We start from the raw sequence: 25235 nt of genomic DNA on the forward strand, positions 1-25235 counted from the left end.
CTCGCTAGTTCTAGTTATTGGAAATTCAGTGCTTTTCAGCTTTTCTTTGAGGAAAGCTTTCTTTGGTTTGTCTTCTCTGAACAGGCCTTTTTGCTCTAATTTGAGTTACAAATTTTAAGCTATTTGTAGCTTCACAGTCTAAAGTAGTGTTAAAATATTTAAAGCTTAATTTGCTTGTAAAGCTAGTAAATTCCCAAACCACTCATTGCATAACTACCTCGCTCAAGCATTCTTTCTGTTGCCTTCCTATTGATGCTTTGGGTTTGGACAGAGGTTTTTGTGCTGTGTTTGTACAGCGCTTAACATAATGTGAGGCTGGTCTGTGAGTGGTCTCATAGGTACTCATAGGGGGTCTATAATGCAAGTCTTTTTCTTTTCCCTTTATAGATAAAACACTTGCTGTGGGATGTGTTTCCACTTCTAGTTATATGTAATCAGCTCAACATTTTGAGTCTGGAAGAAAATCAGTATGTGCTTATAGGAAGTAAGTTTATGTTGTTTTTTTAATAAATGAGACGTGGCTGTGGTCCTGATTTAAAATACAGTGGTTTAGATAATTTAAAGGTATTTTTTCTTTTTAGTTTCCCCAAAGAAATGCATATACTATAATATGTTTTGTAATAGACAAAAAAGTTTTCCATTTTTTACTTACAGAGAAGTTATTCTGGTTTTGCCACTATCCTATACAGAGTAATTGACGGTTCTACACGTTAAAGCAGCAATTAATTTATTTGACTTACAGTGTTAATTAAAATAGTGGATGTTTATGACTTATAAATGAGGAAAAAAGCTCCCTGGAATCAGTTTTGGCACTTCTGCCATCACTGTAATTGCTATAAAATTATCTTTATGTAATTAGTAGTGGCACCTGTTATAACAATACCTGCTACACATCTCTGCCTTCCTGTCCTCCCAAGAGTCTGAGAGTGAAGACATGACCCGAGATGTATTTTTCAAATCGAAGAAAGAGAGAAAAAAATTAGAATGTAATAAATACATGGAACGATAAATGTATGTAAAAGAATGTATGTCACAGCATGTTAATTAAATAGCCTGTATTAAAGTAAAATGGCTAAAGGTGAGTTAACTTTTGGAAACTTCTGGCGTTAATTTTTCTGAGTGAAATTTGAGGGAAGATGATTTCATGCCCTGTGTTGAAAGCTGAAATGGGAAAGAGCGAGAAAGATACTGCAAGCACGATGGTAATTAACCTGAACACCAAGACGGAAAGGTGGGCGTGCTCTTCTCTTAGCCCACTACGTTCAAATTAAACATGACTTCTGCCGATTTCATATAGCTATAAAATTTGCCCTAACCTTCTTGAGATCTCTATATATCCGTGCTTGAATCTCACTTTCCAGAAAACACGTCAGACTGCTGGGATCAGTAGCTCAGTCTTGAATGTGCCTTTGGACCTGAGTATTTCCTGAACTGTCTCTATGTGTATCTTCGAAACCAGCAAGGAGGGTGCTGAGCCTGTGCTGTGAATAGGGAAAAACAAAACAGGAGGAGGATGTGAACAAAAGTAAAAAGCAAATACAAAAAAAAATACAGATATATCCATGCTTGCATAAGTCCTCGGGCACTGTTCCTTCTAAATACCATGCATTTTTCTCTTAAGCAAGGGAAGAAAAAAAGAATCTATTCTGATTACTTTTGTTTGATACAGAAAGTAAGCATAATTTTTAACTGTTTTCAGAACCATTTATGACCAGTATTATGTCAAGCAATCAAACATAGATAAGCAAGAAACAGTCTTTTTGTTGTTGTTATTTTAAAGACAAAATTTTTTGAAATGGTCTTGCAAAATAGTGAGCCCAAGGTAGCTCTCAACTTTGAGGCTGTTCAAAAACTAAACTTTTATTAGAATGCAATTTTTGCACAGCTTTTGCCCTACTCAAATGGAAAAACATTGGACTGCTTGACCCATGTCTTTTTGTTAAAACAGACTGCTCAAGTTAAGCTTAGAGGGTATTTTTAATTTTTAATGCAATTTATATAAAATTTTTGGAACAGTCCAGTGGGAAACACACACACACCCTCCACGCCCCCACCCCCAATATCTGCATCTGCATTTTCAACTTGCCTGATGATATTTTGGAATGTTACAGTATTTAGAGTGTTTTATCTTTTATTTGAATGCCATATGTGGGGATTGGGAGTTCTTGTGAATATCTCAGCTTTGTTTTTCATCTTGAAATGAACGCTTCATGTTTCTGAAGAAAATCTTGTAAATGCTAATCTTGGATGTTAGAAAAATGTCAAAAGACATATGAGACAGAACCAATTATTATTATAGAATTTAATATTTCTTCTATTAGTCTTGTGATTTTAGGATATGTACTGTATCTCAATATGTGAGGAAAAAACAGGAGCTAGAGGCAAATTTCACAATCTGGAAAAAATCTCCCCCCCCTCCAATCCCCCATGCTTCTATTAGATGACTGTAGGGAAAAAAAAAAAAAAAAAAAGGGTGGTGGTGGGGAATGCGCATAAGACATAGATTTGTTGATCACATAATGGTGCCAATTGTTCCCAGCGAGCAGTGAATGTTTCTGCGACTTAATTGTCCTCCACAATGAGTAACATGCTCTGTCTTGTACTGGGGTAAATCAGCATTTCAGAAAGAGAAACATGTGACTTTAACGATCTGCTTATTATTAGAGTTGTTTCTTGCTCAGCATTAGTAAAGTGAGCTAAATAGAAGTCACATCCATAGACAATCTGTCTTTTTCAAAAGTGATTAAGAAAATGGAATAAATATTTAAGGTAAAATCCTGGCTCCTCTTGGTGCAGTGTAATGAACCTCCATGGGCCAAAACTTTCAGAAATTCGCTCTTTTTCAATGGGAACTGGCATCTTTATGCAATTTGGTTTAATTCACAGCACTCTTCCCAATCTTTTTCAACTTTTTAGTTTGTATGCAGAAGTTTCCTGAAATTAGAAAAGGTATAGGAGCATTTAGTCAGAGAAATTTCTTTTTTTTGTAGCTCATATTCAAAAAGAATTAAGTCAATGAGCCTGAAAGCATGTATAAATATTTTATTAAATGAAGGCCAATATGAATATTGTGATTGAATCTCTGGTAGATATATGAAAGTTGAAGTCCCAGCAAAGTTGAAGTTAATGGAAAAAAAATATTTTAATGGATAAGATTCCCCCTTGCTGATTGGTATTTCTGGTCACCTGTACTTTGATGGCACTAATGTACCCTGGGTTTATGTCAGAATAACCTCTTCTTTATATGAAGAGTTTTCATTAGGAAATTATAATGTGGGTTTTTTTTCATTACTTACAAGGGCAGCCAACATCTAGCATTCTCTTGCTAAATGTCATTGTAAATTCAAGTTAGATATTTTAAACCACCAAGGCCAAATAATTTATACTTAAAAGTGTGGAAGGATCTGGATAGACTGGTAGTTAAGTTATGCTACTTGATCCTTTTATGAATTTTGGTGTTTTTAGGAAAAACAGATAATTTCTAACTTTATAAAACTTCGGTGACATCACAACTTTGACAAATAGTATTAATACAACATATTTAGGTGCCTTTTAAGATTTGCTATAACATCATGTGGGTGACTAGAAAACCTGGAATGATGCAAAAAACCCCCCAAACACCCCAACAACTGAATGCTCATCACAATGATCATATGTGGCCAAATGATAATCATCCTTCTGAGAAGGTTTGTTTCTGGTAGAGTCTTGATAGTACCTATCTCTACCTTATGCTATTTAACATTATCCACCAGTGAGCTGGTAGAGCGTGCTGGTGAGGGGAGGGATATGGACCAGAAAGGCAGTGTTGTATTTGTAAGGATAGCACCAGTGTTAGATATTTAAACCTGGCTCCAGTTCTGGTCTCTACATGGAGGGAGTTAGAGATGAGCCATGAAAACTATTTAAGAATGGGAGAAATGTGCTTTAGGGAGACAATCTAGGGGATCAGTTGATTTAACTTAAGGGGATGGTGGAGAACTGGCTTGAACTCACTGCCTGGGCAGGTATGTGGAAAAAACATAGTAACAGATGTTTCTTAAATTTTCATATAATCCACTGTCTGAAGACTGCATCTGGGCTAGCTGAAACCTGGGTTACAGCTTGTATCTTTTTTTAATGTGGTGTGGCATTAATTGTTGGAACAGTTTACTAACAGTTGCATCAGGTTGAAACGTTAAATGAACCGTGGTGGTATTCTTGTTCAAAAAATATAATTAATTTAGGACAATCCTACAGGGGTCAGCCTTGAACACAGAAGCTCCAGTTGGCATTGGACACTGTCTCAGTTGGGCAGTGGAAAGACATTAGCAGTTGCGTCTCTGGATGGAAACTTGTGCATTTGCAGGAACGTTGTGGGAAGCCTGTCCTTAGTAAACTCCATCATTAGTAAACCTCCTAGGACCTTAGACCAGCCCTGTGCGTGGAGTAGAAGATGATTAATTTATCCTTGCTTACAAATGTGTGATGCAAATACAGAAAGTATTATTTCTGTCTTATTATACAAGGGGAGAGGGATGAAATTGCTTCTCAAAAAGTAAAGCAGCAGCACGGTGTCAGTGTTCACTCCCTTCTGTAAAGGAAAGGCTTCACTCTGCAAAAATAACCACTTCCACTATTTAAGGCTGTAAATATTGAGCTATTGTATTTGCTTCTGAGTGGTTTATTTTACTTAACACAGTTTCACTCAGTGGCTTTCCTAGTGCTGTCCTGTGGCTTGTGCTCACCACCCCCTACCAGTAGCATAGGAAAGGTGCAGATCTTTCCTAAATGGATTTGCTTGTCAGAAGGGATCAGGTCCCCTCCTGCACTGTATTGGCAATAGTGTTTTAAGGGGGGGGGCAAAAAAAAAAAAAGAAATTTCAAGGTTATTTTGCTGCCTGCTTCCCTGGTGCTTCATGAGCTACCTTTGCAACTGTCTACCCAGCCTAAGAGGGTATTTCCCATCTTTTGACCGTTACTATTTCCTCTTTGCTCAGTACATTGCTGTTTTCCTGTCAGAATGGATGTAATTGGTGGATGTGTGCAAATGGGTGCATATATACTGGTGGATGTTTATACATGCATGCATTCATGGTGCTTTGGGGTTAACAGCTTTTGATTCTCTCCCATCCTGCCTAAATGGGGAGCAGAGTGGTCGGGTTATTTTATCTGATGTCCACTCAAAGCTATGATTCTTTTCTGTTGGCCTTCTCCTGCCTTCATGGTACAGCTGCTGCCTTTGTTCCAGGATTATCAATAAAGGGTGATTTTTTTTTAATTTTTTTTTTTTCTTTTACAAGCTTACCAAACCCCAGATATTCCAGTTAAAAGACTGACTGAGGACATTTTCCATATAAATGAAATTTGCATGTCTTGGTGTGTATCTGAGGGTGACTTGTCTAATTTGGTAATGAATTACTTTACCGGATACATGGTGTTACAAGGTGAATTGTTACTGCAACTGTTTTACAGGCTCACAGCGCAGAAGTGTTAGCTAGTCCAATTTTTCATGGTTTCATTTAAAGGCATTTTAGCAGCCAGGCATTTGGACAAATTTAATCCCAGAGGGAGGGATTAACTGCTTTTAAAGCATGGATTTTGAAAACTGGCATGACATCATGCAGAATTCAGCTCTCATTTTCTTTTATTATCTTAATGGAAAAATTCCCTCTCATTGTATATTTATTTATTTTTTTTTCTTCAGCAGCCTAATGATGATGATGTGGTGGTTGACTGGTTTAGTGTCTGATGTCAGTGCTGATGTTAAGGTATGACAAGGATGCTGAAATATTTGCTGTATCTGGACAGGATAGATGAATAGAAAGCATCCCACAGGGTAATTGTGGAGGTGGTAAGGTATGTATGCATTGAGTACCCTGCTTAGAAAATCTTGTCTGTGTAAATACACTGTATAAACCAATACAGCTAGAGTTTTGACTAGTTTGGGGGGGGGGGGGGGGGGGAAGAGGAATAAGAAAACCAGAATTCTAGAGGAGGGGAAGGGGAAAATTGTGAATTGGCCTTGGCTGATTCCCTGTTTGCAGGGATTTTCAGCCCTGGGTGGAAGCTTAAGACATTAACAAGCAAAAGAGAGAGAGCAGTGAGCAACTGCTTCCAAACTCTTACAGGAGGAGACCGAAAACAAGCGATCCCCTCCCAGGCTGTGCTGCCCTGCCATAGGAGCATCCCCTCCCTGGGAATGCTGAGACTTGTGTTAGTGTCCCAGAAGTACAGTCAGGTGTATATCCTCAAGGTGATACCTAACTTGTGCAAGGGACAAATTGTCCACAGACCAGGAAATAAAATAGTCTCTCCTCTGCCCTTTCATTCAGTTTGTGGTAACTCTTTGTAAGGTAATGCAAATTTGAGGCTTTTCGCTCTTCAGCTAGCACAGGCTAGAGTAGTGCCATTGACTTCAGCAGAGCAGTACCAGTTGGCACCAGCTGAAGATATCATCCTTCAGCTATAGTATTCGTACTTCCTACAGACATTATGGGGTCAGTGTACAGGAGGGGGGATATTCTGCTTTGATGCTGGGCTGCAGATTGCTGGGTTTACAGGATGCACCTTGGCTTGTAAGCCCCTGTGCCAGGCTGCTACGTGGCAAGGTTGTAGTCTGGTGGTCTGGCAGCTACGCTGAAGAGATTTATACTGAAGAGCCTTGCTTCACTCGCTACAACCAGATGTCCTTTTCGCTTGGGTGGCTCAAAAGATAACCCCAGGGAAGGCTGTGAAATTGGAAAACCCATGAACTTGCCACCAGGGAAGGATTTCAACTGATAGCAAGAAGGATTATCTTTAAGACTGCCCTTGTCTGATGGGTTGCATAGTTAGGAGGGAGAGCGCCCAAGTGTTTGTTTTGCCTTGTGAACTTCCCAGCCTGTGGAAGGATGTCTGGAGGCTGAGGGGTTACAAATACAAAATGTGGGTGGTTGGTGCCTCCCATCCTCTCCACGGAGTGTCTTTCTTTAAACCGTCTATCATTAACTGTGCCAGGAGAAGGAATGGAGCACCGATGACCCCCAAAATGGGCTGAAGCCCCTGCAATTCATACAGGAAAAGAGCCAATGGCACCGTTCAGTTTTCCAAATAGGCTTTCTGGGCATTTCAAAGAAATGTATTCTGCTACTTCTTGCTGAAATTTATTTTACACTGCTGTGTGCAACAAATATAGTCCTGTTCAGGCAGCTGCCACGGGGACAGATCATGGCTCTGGTTTTCTCATTGCAACGCAGCTTAGCCGCCCATCTTACCTTGACAAGGAGTCCCTGCGTGGCAGAGAAGTGGTGGAGAGGTGATGTGCAGCTCCGAGGGCAAGCGGGCACTGCTGCCGCCCTGCTCAGGGACGCGGGGCAGCCCCGATGAGTATCTCTTACTTCTGGTATTGTACTGCACTGCTAGTGCAGGTCTAGTTTGCTGTTTCGGCTGCTACAGCTGTCTGCATGTCCTCCTTTCTGTTGAATATCTGTAACTGGATTATGTTCCCCACCTTTACTTACATCCTTAAAATGTGTCAGTGAGTAATTATGGAGTATAAATATCATCCAAGTTTTTTTCTGCATGGGGAAGGTCAATACTCCATTTCAATACTAGAGTACTTTGTTCATCTAGCTTGGCTTTTTCCTTGAAGGAGTACAGTAGCCTAAGTATCCCAAAGGGACGGGTTCAAATACAGGGTTATGTAGGCTTTTCCAGCTGATATTCTCATGTGGGGTGAGCTTTTTTGGTGTTTGTGGCTTTTTGTCTTTTTTTTTTTTTCTTCTTTTCTTTTCTTGGACATGGCAAAAATAGGAAGGGGTGCAGAAGTAACTTTGCGAAGCCTGCGCCGTGTGTTATTTCTGGCCTGCTGCTCTGGGCTTTAAGGAACTGTCACGGGATGCTCTTATTTTCAGAACTATTTGCAATGATTCTTATTTTAGCTTATTCATTGTTGCTTGTGCTGAGTTTCGCAGTTGGGTCAGTAATGGAAATTTAATATGAATCTCAGTTGTGAAAAACCACTGAGACGTATCTTCCCTCAGACTGGGATAAGGAAAGCTGTCTTGGTTTGGTTTTGGACGAAAAAAGTAGGATCCTACTGGCTAACAGCTGTTGCTTAGGAAAAGAGTTGTAGGAAATGAAGTATAACATTAAAGGATGGGTTTTCTGCTTCCAACACTCAACAGGGGAAGGCTTCCTAAGCCACAAACCCTGATTCATCATTTGATCCCTGTGATTTGATCCACCCCTGTGATGGACCAGCCCTTCATTAATTTGACTGACTCGTTTTTGACAGTGACCTCAGTGCTGAGGCCTTCCACTTATGTGCTTTAAAGGCAACTGCCTGAGATTTTCATTGACTGCTTCCAGCCTTTACAGCAGGAGACATGATGAATACTTATTTCTTATTTATCTTCTCTGTGTCATTTGTGATATGGTAAATGCTCCTCATACTCTTTCTTTGATTTTCTGAGATTGGAAATTTCCCCCCCTTGCAGAGAAGTTGCTCCCTACCTCTAATCACCATTTTATGTCTTTTGCTATCCTTAAGAATTTCACTGGCTGAGAGCACAGACAATATTCAAGATTAAAATGTGCTTTGTATTTATGATTGCACAATGATGTTTGGTTTGGGGTTTTTGTGGGTGTTTTTTTTTTTTTTTTTTTTTACCCATTTCCTGTGATTCTTTCACTTTTTTGACTACTTCTGAGCAATGAAGCAGCATGGCTTCCTTCCCCATGAGTGTCGGCTTAAGAACTTTCTGTTAAATCATGAGGCATGTCTTCTGTCCCAACTATTGCATTTCAAAGTACACCATCCTTCATTTGATTTTTTTGTGTGGCATCTGAGGATGTGACATTAGGGATTTCAGTTTACTCAAGATGCTAAGAGCACTTTTTAGACCTCAGAAAATCAAGCAATGCTTTTGCCTGCAGAAATTAAGCAATGCTTACGGAAACAAACTTTGTCCAGAATAGAGTACTTCAGCTTAACATACTTACAGCAGGGCCAGAATCAGGCTGGACTCTTCAGATTAGTTGGCTCTAGTAAGATCTATGTGTTGATATCCTAGATTGGCTTGTTTCCCTCTTAAAAAAAACAATTTTAAAGAAAATTTTGTTACTGAACCTCATTGGTATGTTTTCCTTAAGTAAGATGAATTTATCTTCAGCAGATGTTTTCATCTGTCAAATAGTCTTAATGTGACATCCTGTGTCCCTTCTATAGCCTAATCTAATTTGCCAGTTCCTAAGCACAGAACCAAAATTCAGTATTGCTAGGCTTTAGTTTTCCAGTTTACTTACATCACGATACTTTGGTTGTTTTGTTGCTCAGGCCGTATGTGCTTCATCACTGTTCCTGCACTCAGTATTGCAGGTTTGATAATATGGGCACTTTGCATACGTATGTGTCTGTGTAACAAACTCTGACAAATGTGCCTCAGTGCGCATTATCATATAACTGTTAGGAAACATTGGACCTGTTGCACATGACCTAGTACTTGAACAAAGCAATGAAAAGCATTATTATTGGTAATTTTCCTCAGAAGCCCTTTCTATTCTGTTCCAGGAACTGGCTATAAGGGGCTTTCCAGCAACAGTGCATAGTCCTTTATGTTATAATTTCCTCCTGTGCCTTGGGTATATTATTTGTAAAATTACATGTCAGATCTACCCAAGCATCACTAAGCTTTGTATTGGAACAATGTACAGTATCAGCCAATAAATGTGCTCTTTAATTACCATTTCCTTTTTTTAGGGGGGAGGAAATGGAGCCAGGAGGGAAAAGGAAGTTTGTTCTTTGGGTGTCTAACGCAATTAATTTTCTTTATGTCCTCCAAGGTCCCTGAGACACTTAAGAGGTGTTGTGATGTCTGGCTTATCTGAACCATCTATTAAACGTTGGCAGCCCGAGTCACAAAATGTCCTTGGTGTAGACCAAGGCTCTGATGACACAGAGAAGCACGTGTGGACTTCAGAGACTCAGTCCAAGTTTGGTTCCCTGCCTGCCTGCAGCCTGCTCCTCTCCCAAGCGCCCTTCGATGGGCTCAGACTTTCGCGCGGTTTGCTCCCTGGCGCTCCAGATAAAGCTTGTCAGGGTGCGAAGGCAGCAGCACAAAAGCTAATCAAGGAAGACCTCGGCCATCCATCACAGTTACAGGCTAAACAATCCTTTATTGTTGGAGAACTGGCCCCTTTTTATAAAAATGATAAAGAAATCGTTACGGAACAAAACCAGCAATGTTTCTATTTTTAAGGAATATTTTAAGGGACTCTCACTCTGTCTTCTGTATGTGTCAAACAAAAAAGTGTGAATCAAAGCTACCTGTTAGATTTAGATTTGCAAGAGGAAGTTACCAAATGAATTTGCTTATTTGGGGCTCAGTTACCAAAAGGATTCAAACTGAGAAGACGATAAAAGACCATGGTGATAGGAGATCTTATTCCCCGTATCATGAATAATACTCAGACTCCCGTAATGAAAGGTTTTGAGAACATCTCTCTGTGATCACCAATGCCCAGGCTCTCAGAGGTATGCAGGACCTGCTGAGACGTGGCAGCTGGACCCAAGAGGAGAGAATGATTCCCAGCCAACGCTATTCCTGTCTTCATACAAAACCAGCAGCAGAAGTGAGACTAAGAGAAAAACACGAGGCATCTTGCCTGTTGTCTCTGCCCCATTTCTGCTTGTTGTTCAGCTGTAACTTCAACCTTGAAGGCAGTTTCATGTGAAAGGTTTTTAGCCCTTCTCTATAGAGTCATGTCAGGTTTAGACTGGCTAAAACCACGGCCTGCAGATTTCATCAGGGTCACAGCCTCCATACTCACTGGTCCCTCTAACTAGGGGTTCCCAGCTTTTACTGTTGCACCCTCTAATGCAAAAACGCCAAAGAAACAGTTCTTAAAGATTCAACTTGCATATTTTTTCCCCATAGGTGTTACTCCTTTGCAAATGCAGAGGCTAAGGGGGGAAACATCGTTGTCCTGCACTTTATTGCAGCAGCAGGGTTGCTAGGATTGCCCCACGCTGGAGGGGCACATGTCTGTGGGGCACAGCAAAGGCCGTGACTGTAGTGGATGCCAACTTTCTGCACACGTGGGGAATTTTCTTGTATGTTCCCCAGGATCTTCCCAGCTGCTGTCAGGTGTGGCCTTGCATTGCCATGAGTGTGAGCGGGGCAAACCTTACTGCTGCTGGAGAAAAGGCAGGAGCAGCTGGCTGAGAAGATACTGAGGGAAAGTGTTCATTTTAAAATCTTGTTCTCTGGCTTTTCACATGGAAAGAAACAATTTGGTCTGTGTTTCTTTCTTTCTGTCACTCAGCAGCTGTAGCGCAGCTCTATAGCATTTTAACATGCAGATGTCGTGAAGAGTTCATACAAGACAAAGGAAGTATGGCTAACAATTTATTATTTGTATTATTTGTAACTACTCAACCTTAGCACGCTTATCACCTAAATTGTCTCAAAAATAATCCATCACCATTCAGCAAGTATCAGTGTAGTCATCTGTAGACATCATATGTGAAACTGCCTGCATGAAGAAATCGTGCTATTACAAAGAAGTGGGTGGTTTTTAATTTTTTTTCTTTTCTTTTTTGTTTTCTAAGAACTGTCTGCAGGGATTATACTCAGTCATTCTCAGAATTGCTTGTGCATAAGGCAGGCACGCCTGTTGGTGAGTCTCAGGAGGCATATTTTTATTGTTTTGCATTGTTTTTCTTGGTTAAAGTAAGGACCTGATTCCGTGAAGTAGTGGCAAAACATGATTTACAGGGAAACGTGTTGCGTTCAAACTCCTTTGTTATTACTAGCAGCTATTGCAAATATGAGGCATGAGACATTGAAAGTAAAGTAAGATGTCATCTGCTGTATATTTTTTGCCCAGTGCTGTACTTACTTATGCCCATAAAGCTTGTGCCCACCTCTGTAAACAAATATGTGCATGATTAACTTGTTACCATGTGTTGTTCCAGAGGGTATATCTATAAATGTTTGCAAATTCTAGGACCAAATGTGTGGATCTAATAGAATGTGACAAAATTCAAATGTGTTTGTACCTGGAGAACAAAACCAGGTCATTACTAGCTCTGAATTTTTTTTTCATCTTTCTCCTTTAAAGCAGATGTTTGCAGGAAAAACTACTATGTGGCTCCGTGGTCTTTGAGGTATGGAGCATCTTACTATTCCTCTTTAACAATAGTCTTTCAAATAAATACGCTGCCTATTGGCTCAGCCAGTGAGATTTGTCACACATACAAATGCAAAATATATTTCAAAGACTTATCTGTCATGTAAGTTTTTAAAACTATTTCCCCTCATTGTAACTTTCTGGCAATTAAAGCTACTGATTTACACGATAGCAATTTAATCTATTGTCTTGAGAATCAGACGGATGTGACGTTTGGTCTTTATCTTTCCTTTTAAATGAACAAGAGTTCCTGGCTTTTAGAAAAACAAGAAATTTCAGACCAAAGCCATTCCAGTCCCGTCTTCTGAAGGAACACGGGAACAATGGTGGTGTAGGTTTATAGGTGGCAACTGGAGGAGCTACTTATTCGTGTGCAAGAGGAATCTCACACAGAAGAAGGTACGTTCATTTCTAATTAAGCCAGTGAAAAAATCATAGAGGATTATATACTAGCAGACCTTACTTGATTGTATTCTGATTTGTTAGTGGTGCCTGCTCTGTTAGATTTCAGTGAAACTTCAAGTCTGCAGCTTAGGACAAACTGTGAGGTGGAAGGGGGCTGAAGAGAAGGGTTTTGTAACCTTTTTTCTTTGCCTGCTTTGTAAAACTGAAGGATTAACAAAGAAAAGCAATATCTGATTCAGTCACAATAACACAGTGCATGCACTAAAAATATACTAGCAAGTGTGTAATCTGAGAATAATGCCTATTGTTTTCTTTACCATTACTTTGTAGTTGCATTCCCATGCAGTTGCCACTTCTGAGCTGTCTTGCAGCAGTAATGGCCTTATGCCAGACTGGTATTTGCAGCATTATATTAGGCTGAGCTTTATAATAGATCTTTCTTTTCCCTTGTAAATAAGGCAAACTCAGTGTTTATTTATGTGGCTATGAATTGGACCTCCATAATTGACATCAATAAGAAGTGCACGTCTGTAAACTGAAATCAGAATTTGTCTCTGCAAAATGTATTCTAGTCTTTAATTGGAGGGTTCTTTTAGGGAAAGGTGTGTCTGGTCTCCAGGCATTAATATATTAAATATGGTAAATTTAAGCCTCTCTTGTTGCTTATATGATCACTGAAATTAACTCACTTAAATGGAGCTCCCTATAGCTTTCATCCATTAACAGCTAATGTCTTGCCACAGAACGAATCTGTAGTTCACTATCTGCATGACACTCATATCCTATTACTATTTTTAAAGCCCTGACAGTACAGAAGGTAGCTTATCGACATATGGAGAACAAAGGCTGACGTTTTGGTTGTAGAAAGCAGGAGGCAACGCTAAAACTGATTTTGGTGAATGGAAGTTTTCACCCTGGCTCTCTAATCTCTGCACAATTTCCTCCCTTTACTTCTTGCTCCTTATCACAAGCATATTACCACCCTGAAATCAGTGGATTATAAGCATGTGGTTATAATGGTCTGCCAGCTTGTTGGCATTCTCTTCGTGGATCTTTGGGCAAGATGCAAGTCTTGTGCAGTGGAAATGACTTCTGCTGGAGCCAAGTTGGCTGATCCAGTCTAGTGTGCTTCTTCATGTCAGTTTGTCTGATAAATAATGCTGTGTATTGAAGGGCTTTGTGTGTGCAATGTATTAACTTGTGTAAATCGGAATACATGTGTATGTTGGATTGCATTTCCTGTGGAGGTAGCCCACATTTCCCTGCAATGAGAAGTGAAAATGGGAACAAAGAATAGTTATTCTCCTTGATTACCTATTTAAAGAAGCATGGGGGGATAACTGCATTACTGTGAAAGTCTGTGTGGATTATAGCTTTCTGAAATGCTGTAGAACCTCAAAAATAACTTTATAAAGAAAGGATAGAAAATGGTGAAGAGTTGTGAAACAGACTAAACACTCCAAACTAAGGATATTCTAATATCTCTCCTTTTTATTTTTGACAGATGCTCCTCTTGGCAGTGCTGCTAACAAACCTGCTGCTGGCCACTGTAATATCAGGTAGGAAAACATGTTTATCCTCTGATGTCTAGGAATTATAATATGTTTTCACTGTTTCTTCTGTGAGATCCCATCCTCCCCCCCTGCCTTTTTTTCTTTTTTTTTTTTTTTTTTCCCATCTCATTCTGCAAGCCTGGGTCAGGCAATAATCTCATCGTGCTGGAGATGTCGATAAAGTTACTTCTTTTAGGTCTTTACCTTGCAACAAGCACTGTGTTGAGTCACAAAGACTCCCTGAAGTCAGTGATGTTTGGCTGAATAAACTATAGGGCTTTGCTACTGCCCTAGTGATTTTAATGGGATCGCAGGCAGGCACAAATGAATGAACGCGTGGCATTCCTCAAAGGGTCAGGACTGAAATTACCCATGCAAGGTTTGGGCCAGTAGAAATAAAGCAAAAAAGCCTTTTCACTAATGCGTATAATTAAAAAAAATCTGTGCGTAATCCTATGGACTGTCATGCCAGCCATACATTCTGCCTAGAAGCTGGAGCTAAAGGTCCAGGACACACAATGATCAATGGTGATACATTCCAGCAGATAAATTCCTGAACTACAAAATGATTGTTTTACATTGCAAGTTATGTTCTGTTTTGATATCCAGGGTCATCAGGTTCTTTGCTTCAGGAGTCATCAGTTTCCCGTTGCAGCCTTTTTGGGAATCACCACATCAAAACTTTTGATGGTTCTTTCTACAATTTTGCGGGGGACTGCAGTTACCTTCTTGCTGGGGACTGTCACAAGCACTCCTTCACGCTCTTAGGTAAGTCTGAGCAAGATACTGAGAAGTAACAAATGCAAAATGTTGTGGGGATGTGGCTTTGCCCTTGTCCTGGGTTCTGTCACTGAGAAGAAAAGATGAATAGCTGCCCTTTGTCAGATAGGACAGACCACTGCATAAAAGGATAATGTGTTTATTTTTGTTCGGTGGGGTTTTTTTTTTTGGTGGTGGTTGTTTTTGTTGTTGTTGGAGTTTGTGTGTGTGGTTTTTTGAGTTTGGGGTTTTTTTGGTTTTGTTTTTTTTTTAAATTAGGATTACTTCTGAAGAAAGTTTGTCATTTTGGCTTCTGTTATCCCTTGGTAATATAGCTCACACATAACTAAGCTGCCAAGGAATGGAGATTTTCTTACTGGGTCTTCTAAAGCGGGAAAGTGAGACCTTTTTTAATTTTGAATTTGCTAGTGAAATGTGGCTGTTAAAGCTGGGTACAGGAATAGGAACTACATGACGCTGTGCAACTAATTTTATCTGTATGCTAAATTCCTCCTAGTAAGAAAAAATCCCATCCTGCAGGACAAAAGGCCTTTGACTTAGTATGAGCTTCTGCAGTGTTATTCTTGGGGATGGACAAGAGATGATATGAGAACCAAAGCTGTATATTACTTTCATACCAAACTCTTTTGGTAGATATTTTTATATTCACTAATAACTGTTCTATGTTAGTCATAGTTTAAGGTGACTCTTTACTGACTACAAGTAAATTGAAGTAAACTGATTCCATCACTCTGAAAAGGAATCATATACTAATCTAAATAATTTTCCTCCTCAACTTGAACAACTTGGTACAAAGTTTTTGTATGTAGTAGAACCCCTCAGCATATGTGAAGTATGAATTGATTGCAGTATTTTGTGATCAATTAAATTTAAAAAACCCCATACAACCATGAGCCGACACTTTATTGTTGGCACATAAGCATGGCATAATCTATTTTTGGTTTCTATCTTGTTATATGTGTGTGGGTTTGTTTTGGTTTTGGATACCTGGCTGTGAAGCGCAATCTGCGTTGCTGAGTAAAGTGTCTAGGTCTGGGCAGAGCTGGCAACCTTGGAACAGGAGGTCCAGATGGGGGGCATGTTGCACAAGGAGCTGCTGTAAGGTCAAAGCTAGACAATTGGCAAAAGCAGAGGAAGGACTATGTCTGAACACCCCCACCCTCTTCTATCTCAGAGCCTAAAAAAGTTGTCTCCATCTCTATGTGCTGCTCCTTTTGAAAAAATTTAAAAAATTCAGGGTGAGTTGTTCCCCACTCCCGCCAAGTTGGATAGTCAATATTGGCATCCACCCCTTAAAGACCAGTTGAGATGGTTAGAGGGCTTATCAAGAATGAAGATATCCAGGCTCAGTTCCTCCATCAGTTCAATGAATTCATCCCCCTTCTCTTACCACTGAGCCATGGGTTGCTCTTGGGAGGAAACTGGGAAGGGAAAGAGCAAGGCAGATTGTTGGGCATATCTCCTGTGGAAACTCCTCCAGTGTGCATGGTAGGATGGAGAATTCACTGGCTAGAGACAGTAACGGGGAGAGCGTGAGTCCACAGCCAGTTCCAGGTCATGTGCCTGCTGGTGGTTGATGCCAGCCCTCATCCTGGGACTATCTGTCCATTTCATGTTAAACTATGGGATGAAATAGATGCATGGCTCTTGAAGATGTTAGATGATATGCTCCCAACCCTGCAATGTGTACTTGCAAGTTGTCCTCCTGAGTCCCAGAACTAACAATGTTGGCTTATGTCTCATCTCTTCAGGTGACTACCAGGATGGAGAGAAAATTGGTTTCTCTGTGTATCTCGGAGAATATTTCAATCTTCGCTTCTCTTTAGATGGAAGTGTGATGCAGGAAGACAAAAGGTACTTGTGGGAACAAGTATTCCAGCAGAAAAAACCCAATGGTTTTTGTGTGTCATACTCTGAGAAATTCCTGTGTTTCTTCACAGGGTTTCCATGCCTTTTGCCTCCAATGGCATATTTATAGAGAAGGAGGCAGGTTATTATAAAATATCCAGTGATGAGCATGGCTTTGTGGTGAAGATTGATATCAGTGGGAATATTCAGATACTTCTTCAAGAAAAGCTCTATAATAAGACCTGTGGGTTGTGTGGCAACTTTAATAAATTTGCTGAAGATGACTTCAGAACCCAGGAAGGTAAGACTATGACTAACTGATTGTATTTTAATGTACGCTCTGCACATTTCCCTGATGGGTGATTCAACAAAGATTTTGCTGATCCAGCAAAATGTTTCTACAAAACCTGTCAGGTACCTTATCTTGATGTGCCAAAAAGCTGTCTGACTAAGTTCTTTCATCTTCCTTTCTCCTGAAAGGGAATAGCTGTTGCATTTCATTCCTGAGTAAAGCCCAGAAGTTGAATTTAATACTTGTAGAAACCTTGAATCTTGAAACACAAAGATAAAGCTACAGGGTAAACAATGTACAATATAGTGTGTGGGGAGACCAACTAGGAGAAGACCCAGCAAAAAAAGATGTGAGGAATACTTTTCGTGAGTTAGGCAAGCAGGAGTAAAAATAGATAGTGTTGCAATAGCAGAATATTAAATCCTGAGGGTTGCTACTGGCCGGTTTGTCCTTGGATGTGGCATGGAATGCTGTTCTACAAAGTGGTTATCTTTTAATGATATTTACCTGTCTATATGGGCTGTTGGACTGGATGTGTACCTTATAGCAAACTAATCCCTAATGAGAGGGAGAGACAAGACTGCTTTTGCTCTATACATCTTTATGCCAAGTCTGCCAGTGTGGGTGAAGACTAAGAGTTTTGGAAAAGCCCTGAATATGACTTTGAAGGGCTGATCTTCATTTGTGGTATTTCAGAGTGTCTTTTAATTCTTAGCACCTACCTGAAGAGGAAAGGTTTAGAGTAAAGTTAGTTAATACATTAATATGTTAAATTGATAATGATGTAAACTATGTATTAAAAATAAATGATACAGCAAATAGGGAAACAAAGCAACTTGGAGAACAGCATGGCAGTGCTCCAAAGATGTGTCTTACTGACACTTGGGATACATAAGCATAGCTTCAATGTACAGAAAAAAATTATTTCATAATATGTTAAAATGATTGATCAGTCCTTCAGCAATGTAACGAACTCAGCTCGTGGAATTGCTTCGTAGGGCTTGGATACCTTGATGTCTGAATGTGTTGACATCTTAAGTTTACATCTTTTTCTCGAGACAATAAATAGGAGTGAGGCTGTTATAAAAAACAGGAGCAGAAAAGGAAACTCTATTGCCTTGGACTCTTCAAATGCAGAAGATACCCTTCTGCTGCTCATGTTTAAATGTGTTTCATGCTGTATTTGTTTAACATGCCAGACACTGTATCCTCTTTCTTAAAAAAAAAAAAAACAAAAACCAAAAACAAAACCAAAAAAAGCAGTGCTTTCACAACGACAGATTTCTGAATGCAATGAAGTCCATGACAGGGCCACTGCTTGGAAGGGCTGATAAATAATAAAGATGGTGACAGAGCTCATGCATAGCTTTTACTGTATGAGGAAGGCCCTGACTTCTGTAACCTGCATGGACATGCAGATCTGTGATTTTTAGTGTGGAGAATAGACTTGTATCTCTGCTATTATGCCATTTTTTTACTCTGATACAATAGATCTTCCACTTAAACTAATTTAGAAGGAATTAGAATTAATTATGTTTGAATTTGTTGTATCAGTGAGGGACGTCACTACACCCACATGCTATTTGTCTCCTTGGCAGCTCTGCTGGCGGGGTGGTTCATATGAGCTTTTCTTAACTTGCTCCAAGTAAAACCAGATGTTGATTAATTCAGACTTTTTTCCAAAAAAAAACCCCAAAACAAAAAACTGTTTAACTTCCAGGTGAGGGGTGACACAAGCAGCTGGGAGAGGTAATACTCTTTAAACGAAAGATCTAGGCAGCCTATTGGTAGCCTATGAAGCAGTTTACCCTTTTTTTTTCCACTGCAGTTTTTATTTGCTCTCCTTTTAGCCTGATTAGATCACATAAAGGGCAACCCAACCCAGGATGTGAGCTTGATGTAATGACTTTGTGATCTGAGGGCACCAAAGGGTTACATTAAGGTTGCTAGCAGACTGAACTCTCCTGTTGATGTGTCCATTACTTCCTGTTAAAATCTAGGCATATTTTTATTTATCAGATTGGGCCGTCAGTTCTAATCCATTAGATATGTTTCTGGGCTGGGTTTGTATTGATAATAAATACAGTAAGATCTTTGAGCTTCAGAATAATATGCAATGGAAGCACAGTGCGCAAAAGAAAAAGACAACGATCTAATGTTGCCAAGATTATGGGCTCTCATCTGGAAACCCGTGGGGAGCGCTATGCAGAGCTGAATATCAGAAGCAAAGGGAGAGAGATGATGGTAGAGCTTATGCATCAGGTATTTGTGCTATAGCCAAAGAGCTTGTCAGACAGCTGAGATGTGTTAAACCTTCCTCCAGGCTTTTTTAAGGCTGGGCAGGCACCCCAAGATGTACTAACCTTTAAACTGCTTTGATTTACACTGAAATGGTAACCTGTCTGGTTGCTAATAGGCATTGCCTGGTAGGAGGGGAGCCTATAAGAATCACTGAGATGGAAAGAGGTCTGCAGCTGAAATGTTTTCTTCTGTCTCTCACAGACTGTAGCTGACACGGTTTAAAAGCTAATGCAGTACTCTCGTATCATCTTCCTGCGTAGGAGGAAACTCATGTGACTTGATGGACCATTTCTAGGGCTTCTTTGTGATGCCAGAGGACCAGATCCCAAATTTGTGCAGAAGTCAGAGTTTTCATGGATATAATCTAGCCCATAAATGCTGTCTTTCATGTAGCATCACATGTTTTGTCACGGTTTCAACAAGATGGCAATGTTTATGTTGAAAACAAATGAATACATGATTTTTCCATATTTTAGAAAAATATATTGTGGTTTAATAACACAGAGGGTTAGTTTTGTTTGCTCCTAACAAAGTGGATTATGATCTAGAACTCATTAATTATATTTGGATTGTTTTGGTGTGGTGGTGAAATAAGAGGTGAAGCACCTGCTATATTATTGGACATTACCACTTACCAAGTAAATAAAGGAGGCATGAAGGAAAGGGTGTTCAAACTTAGCGAACAGTGTGTAATTGTTTTGCTTTCTCCTAATACATTTATACTCATGTTCTATAGTCTGTTCAATCGTGTGCTATTGTCATGGCACTCTTATGACTCCTCACTGTGTTTTGTTGTGGAAACTGAGAACTGATAGTCTGATGAGAGAATAATGCACACTGCTTCTGTATACACTTTTGATACTCAGTTATTGAGGTCCTGGAGGTTCTAAGTGATGTGACTCAAGCTATGATACCTTAGCAAACTAACATGGGTAGGACCCAGCTTTGAAGGTAGCGGCCTTAGGCAGTAGCTCTTGAACCTCAAACCAAAAACCAAAACAACAACAACAAAAAGTCTCCCCAGTAGATTTCAGAGTTGCAGGCGTGTACTTTCATTCATACAGAGGATGAGGTGCTGAGTCACTGTCGTTGACATAGTTGGTTACTGAAGTATTTCATCCTGCAGAGAAGTGCTCATGTCCTGTCGAGACTTACAAACAGGATTGATTATATTGAACATGGTTGCTTGTTTATGGAATACGGCAGTAAAAATAAGCCAGCTGCCCCTTGAGAGTTTGTTCTCACACTTTAAGCATAACTAAAATATAAAAAGAAAGTTCTTGGAAGCTTTCCAGGGTTTTTTTGTTTGGTTGGTTTTTTGTTTTTTTTTTTTTCTGTTTGGGTTCCCCCCCCCCCCAGATCCTAGTGTAGGGGTTAATTTCTCCTCTGCTTTTTCTTGCCAGCTAGGCTCTAGTCCTTTATGGCCACGCTGTGAATGCTTCCAAGACTTGGTAACTGAACAGGCTCTGCTTTATGACACGGTCATACACTTCTAACTGGTTACCAGTCTTTGCTCATATCAGAAAAATGATGTTGAGTCCTTTCTAGATGCTCAGGTATCTATTTGGCAGCCTCCAACCCATGGCATTTGAGTGTCTCATTATCATTGTCATCAGCATTTTACAACTGAGGATCCAAAGCACAGACCAGAAGAGATGACTGACACAATACTACAGAGGAAATCTGTCAGAACAGGGGCAACTTGACCCTGAAATCCCCTTGGGGCACGCGCACACAAGCAAGTGGCCAAACCCCATAGCCTTGCAGCATGTTTGTGGTTGAAGGGCATACTCTTACCTTGCAGAAAGCGTGAGGTAATTTCTCTGAGAGAGGCTGCAGCACAAACTCATGGACTTATTTGTGTGCCCGTAGCCTCAGTCTTCGCCTACTGCTTATTGTTGAGCTGTCTCATGGTGATATTGCCGCCATAGGCGCTTGGATGTCTAGGTCATCGTTAAAGTTTATTTGTGCAAAAGAGCTCATTCAAGTCCAACACAGGGACTTGTTACTTGTGTATGTTACGTGCTCTTAGCATTAAGGAAAAAAAAAAAAAAAACAACAACCCAAATTAATCCAGCGCCCCATTATGCTTTTCTTGGCAGTGGCAGGAAGTGTGTTTCTGGGAATCTGTCTCCAAATTACAAAGGCATTAATGATAAAACAATACCCATGGTTAATTTTGGATAAAGGCTTGATATTCTGAGCCTGCTTCAGCTGTCAGCAACATATTCTAGCCTTTTAAGCTGCTGAAATACAATGCCGCTGGAGAGTGACTATAGGTTAAATCAGTAGAAGCAGACAGTATCTGCAAGGAAAAATGTGATGTTTCGTGTAATGTTTTTGTTGCAGAAGTAGTATAAATGCATTTGACTGAATATGCAGCTTCCTTGAGAGTGTTATCAGAAGCTTTTAAAGCACGTTCCAAACTCACAACAATGGTACTGCAGATATAATTTTTTTCTTTTCCCTAAAAAAATAAATGAAACTTGTGGTTATTCTGAATTTTTTTTATTCTTTTATTTTAATTTTAAAGGATATCAGTAATTTGATTTTAGGCAAATCTAAGGTTTTTGTTTGACCTAAGTAAACAATCTCATTTTCTTTCTTGCATTTTAATTTGAAAGCAAAGAGGATAGATTCACAAGGGAATTTAGCTGTGACTTCCAAATAGTACAGATGAAGATGATTTGCCTTGTACCTTTCTTCGTACCTTTCTATGTTTCTTCATCTGAGATGACAGAAACCTGCATTCATAACCCACTCTTCTTTATTCAGAGTTTGGAATCAAAGTTAGACACTTTTGTTGTGATGAGCGTGACTTTATCACTAGGTTTGTAGAATTTTGGAGATGGCTCTTTCCCTCTCTTGTTTGTAATATTATTAATTTTATATTCATTGAACCACAGAGGGGAGGAATGAGTTTATAGCCCACAACTTCAATAGTTTGTACCGTTACTTTGGTCCAAACTATCGATCAAGTTTTGGTCAATTTTGCCAATGGTTTTGCTTGTCTGGAACCATGTACTAAACCATGTAAAACTGTGTTAAAAACAAACAAACAAAAAACATCAAAAAACCCCCCAAACCTTAACAAACAAAAAAGCCCTCATTGCTTGGTAAATAACCAATGTGCGAAAGTTTACATGCCTCTACTCATGGTATTGTAGTGTCTTGGACAAATTCTTGCATATATTTTAGAGATGAGTTAACAGACCTTGGGAGAGTTAACCTGATGGGCCTGTGGCCATATGGAAAATGTGCAGGAGGTCCAGGGAGGGAGGTCAGGGTTCCTGCCTCCCACTTGTGTGCCTTGAGCACGACGTGGTTATTGCTAACGCTTCGCCTTGCCTGACCATCAGTCTCAAAGTAAACAAGCAGCATACCACTTTCAGATTTCAAAAGAAACTGGTGATTTTGAGACCCAGATACCATAGTGAATGTTGATTTTTCTGTCAAGAGCGATCATCATCTATCTGAAAATCAGATAAGTGAAAGCAACTGTTCTGATCCAAAAAAAAAAAAAAAAAAGGTTGGAGGTAAGTCTTGCCCAAAACACGTCAATGGGGTGTGTAGTTTTGGTTTGTTTTTCTTTTTTTTTTTCTCTCTCTCCAAGGAGACAGAGACATGAGGGCAGCAATTAGAGCACTAAGTCATAGTCCAAAAGAACGTCCCTGGAGGTCCTACCTGCTGCTTGGTTGGTGCGTGGCCCTCTCCTGGAGGACCTTAGCAGGGTCGTCAGTGGTGAGATTTGGGTTGTGCTTTAACAGCTACCTCCTGAACCCATTTTGCATCTTAAAAGGAGACAGCGTGCTAACCAGCTGCCTGAGGGTCTCGGCTGTTGAGCAGCCAGTTTGCACATTGGTATCAGTCTGTACTACAGTCCACATCAGGCACTGGTTCTTCAAGCGCTTGTCTTGTGTCCAAATGCTTTATTTTCATTACATTTTGTGACAGCATCTATTTTCGATATGCTTCCTGCAAGACTTAGAACAAGTTCTTTAGCAAAAATCCCACCCGGGCCATACAAAGGGTTTCTGGGTGTAGGGCTCTGATGAGCCCTCGCTAGGGGTTGTTTCTCCAGAATCTTGGCTGCTTAGAGAAATAAGAAAAAATGAAGACAGAAGGAAAACAAAATTCTGCTGTGTAGGAGAGGAGGGCAGTCGTGCTGCATGGTGCGTGTGCACTGCCAGAGTAGGCAGCTGAGCTGTCCGGGTGCTTTGTTAATAGTATCACCTGTGCACTTACGAAATCCCCAGGTTTTTTTGGGCTATTTTTGTTGTGTTGTCCCTTCCACTACCTTTCCTGTCCCCTCGAGTCCTTCAGCAGAAGAAAATGGAGGTGTCAAGTGAAAGGCAGCAGTGATGGCTGCTGCTCTTCCCTCCGCCCAGAGCAGTCAGATGTGCCGGGGACAATTCTCCCTCCCTGCTTGTCTTCCTGAAGCCTCATCAAATAGATGAAGTATTTGAGCATCACCACACTGATCAACAGAGCATGTAGCACAGAGTATGGGTTGAAGAGTCCTCTCCAAAGTTACCCTCTGCACAAATATCCCCGTGACCCCAATTTGCTAAGCAGCTCAGTGGCCTCAGGGTCAGTCACTTCATAGTTTCACATTAGAGCTCTTCTGATGATCAGTGAAACCTTCATGTCCAGCTGCTTTTCACCTTTCCAGGAGTATGGCTGCATCTTACTGTGCATTTGGAAAGCTGCTCATTCAATGAAAACACAAGTACTCTGAAAACAGAGGTTCGATTGAATCTGTATTATTTAAAGTAATAACTAAAGATATTCAGTGAAATTCTGTGCATCTGTAGTAACTGTGTGTTTTGCATTGAGGACCAAGTTTCTGGGGAAAAGCAGACTGGCAAATGTGCATGCAAAGTTTTGCAGCACTCTCATTTTAAAGTCATAGTGCCTCTCCAGCCCTTTTTCTGTTGCCATAGGTCACTTAAGGCTACACAGGACAAATCACAGGAAAAGTACACTGTCAACTCATCTCTCTTAATTAATTATTATCCTAGATTTTTACTGTTGTATGTTGAGGAGGCTTACCTGGGGCAGGACCTTGAGCTATTGAGCAAACCCAAATCAATCAAGTATTGCTTGTTCCAAACAGCTTGTAGCTTAGTTTAAGGGCTCCAGGACTTTGCAGAGAGGAAGAACTGCTCTGGCAAGTTGTTGGCAAATCACTCGTGCCTGTGGAATGGTCTGCTAATATACTGGCAACAAGAGGGCTTGAAAAGCAGGTTCCAAAAAAACCCCAAACAACCCCACAGAAGTTTTGAAATTATTTATTTTGAAAAAAAAAATACATGAAAGCATTAATCATAGAATACAGCAGAAGAGTTAAAACAGTATAATACAAATGTTGCATAAAAGAACCATGAAGTGGTATAAATTTACAAGCACCACAGAAGAAAAAAACTCTAATGGAGGGGGAGAAATAAAAAAAAAACAAACAAGTGATCAGCATTTCAGGGCTGACAGTTGTCCCAGCCTCCAAATCTTAACTTGTGCATACACAAGGATCAGGTGGTACCTGCCAGTGGGGGGGATTCAGAGCCAGAGGAACACTCCATCAGAGCAGAGCCCAGCTCCTATTATATAACTGTTAGTGTAAGGCTGCATTAGTGCAAATAAAAGGGAATGTATTTAATTTGGCACCTTGCTTCTTGTCAGACTAGATTTCATCGTTACTCTAATCTTTACAATCTGTGGTAAGCTAAAGAGTTGCATTCTTGCATTCTTCTTGTTGCTATTTTCCTGTGTTGAGTTCTGGCTGCATAAATGAAAATTTCATGCCTTTTACCACCTGTCCTTGTCATCTTTTCCTTGGAGTCTTCCTCCTTTGACACCTGCTGTGGGCTTAACATATGCAACATATCTAAGCCCCTAATTTCTAGTTT

General features: G+C 40.1%; 1 protein-coding gene across 1 annotated transcript in view; it reads left to right on the plus strand.

The window, feature by feature from the left end:
* Window positions 1–12397: 12397 nt before the first annotated feature.
* Window positions 12398–25235, plus strand: part of VWF (von Willebrand factor) — a 145977-nt gene continuing 133139 nt past the window's right edge. Inside the window, 5 exon segments of the mRNA XM_075761402.1 lie at window positions 12398–12549; window positions 14060–14114; window positions 14718–14876; window positions 16640–16742; window positions 16829–17037. Of these exon segments, the coding sequence (XP_075617517.1) occupies window positions 14060–14114; window positions 14718–14876; window positions 16640–16742; window positions 16829–17037 (526 nt within the window). The 5' untranslated portion in view covers window positions 12398–12549.

The sequence above is a fragment of the Balearica regulorum genome, chromosome 1, assembly GCF_011004875.1.
Source record: "Balearica regulorum gibbericeps isolate bBalReg1 chromosome 1, bBalReg1.pri, whole genome shotgun sequence".
Lineage (NCBI taxonomy): Eukaryota > Metazoa > Chordata > Aves > Gruiformes > Gruidae > Balearica > Balearica regulorum.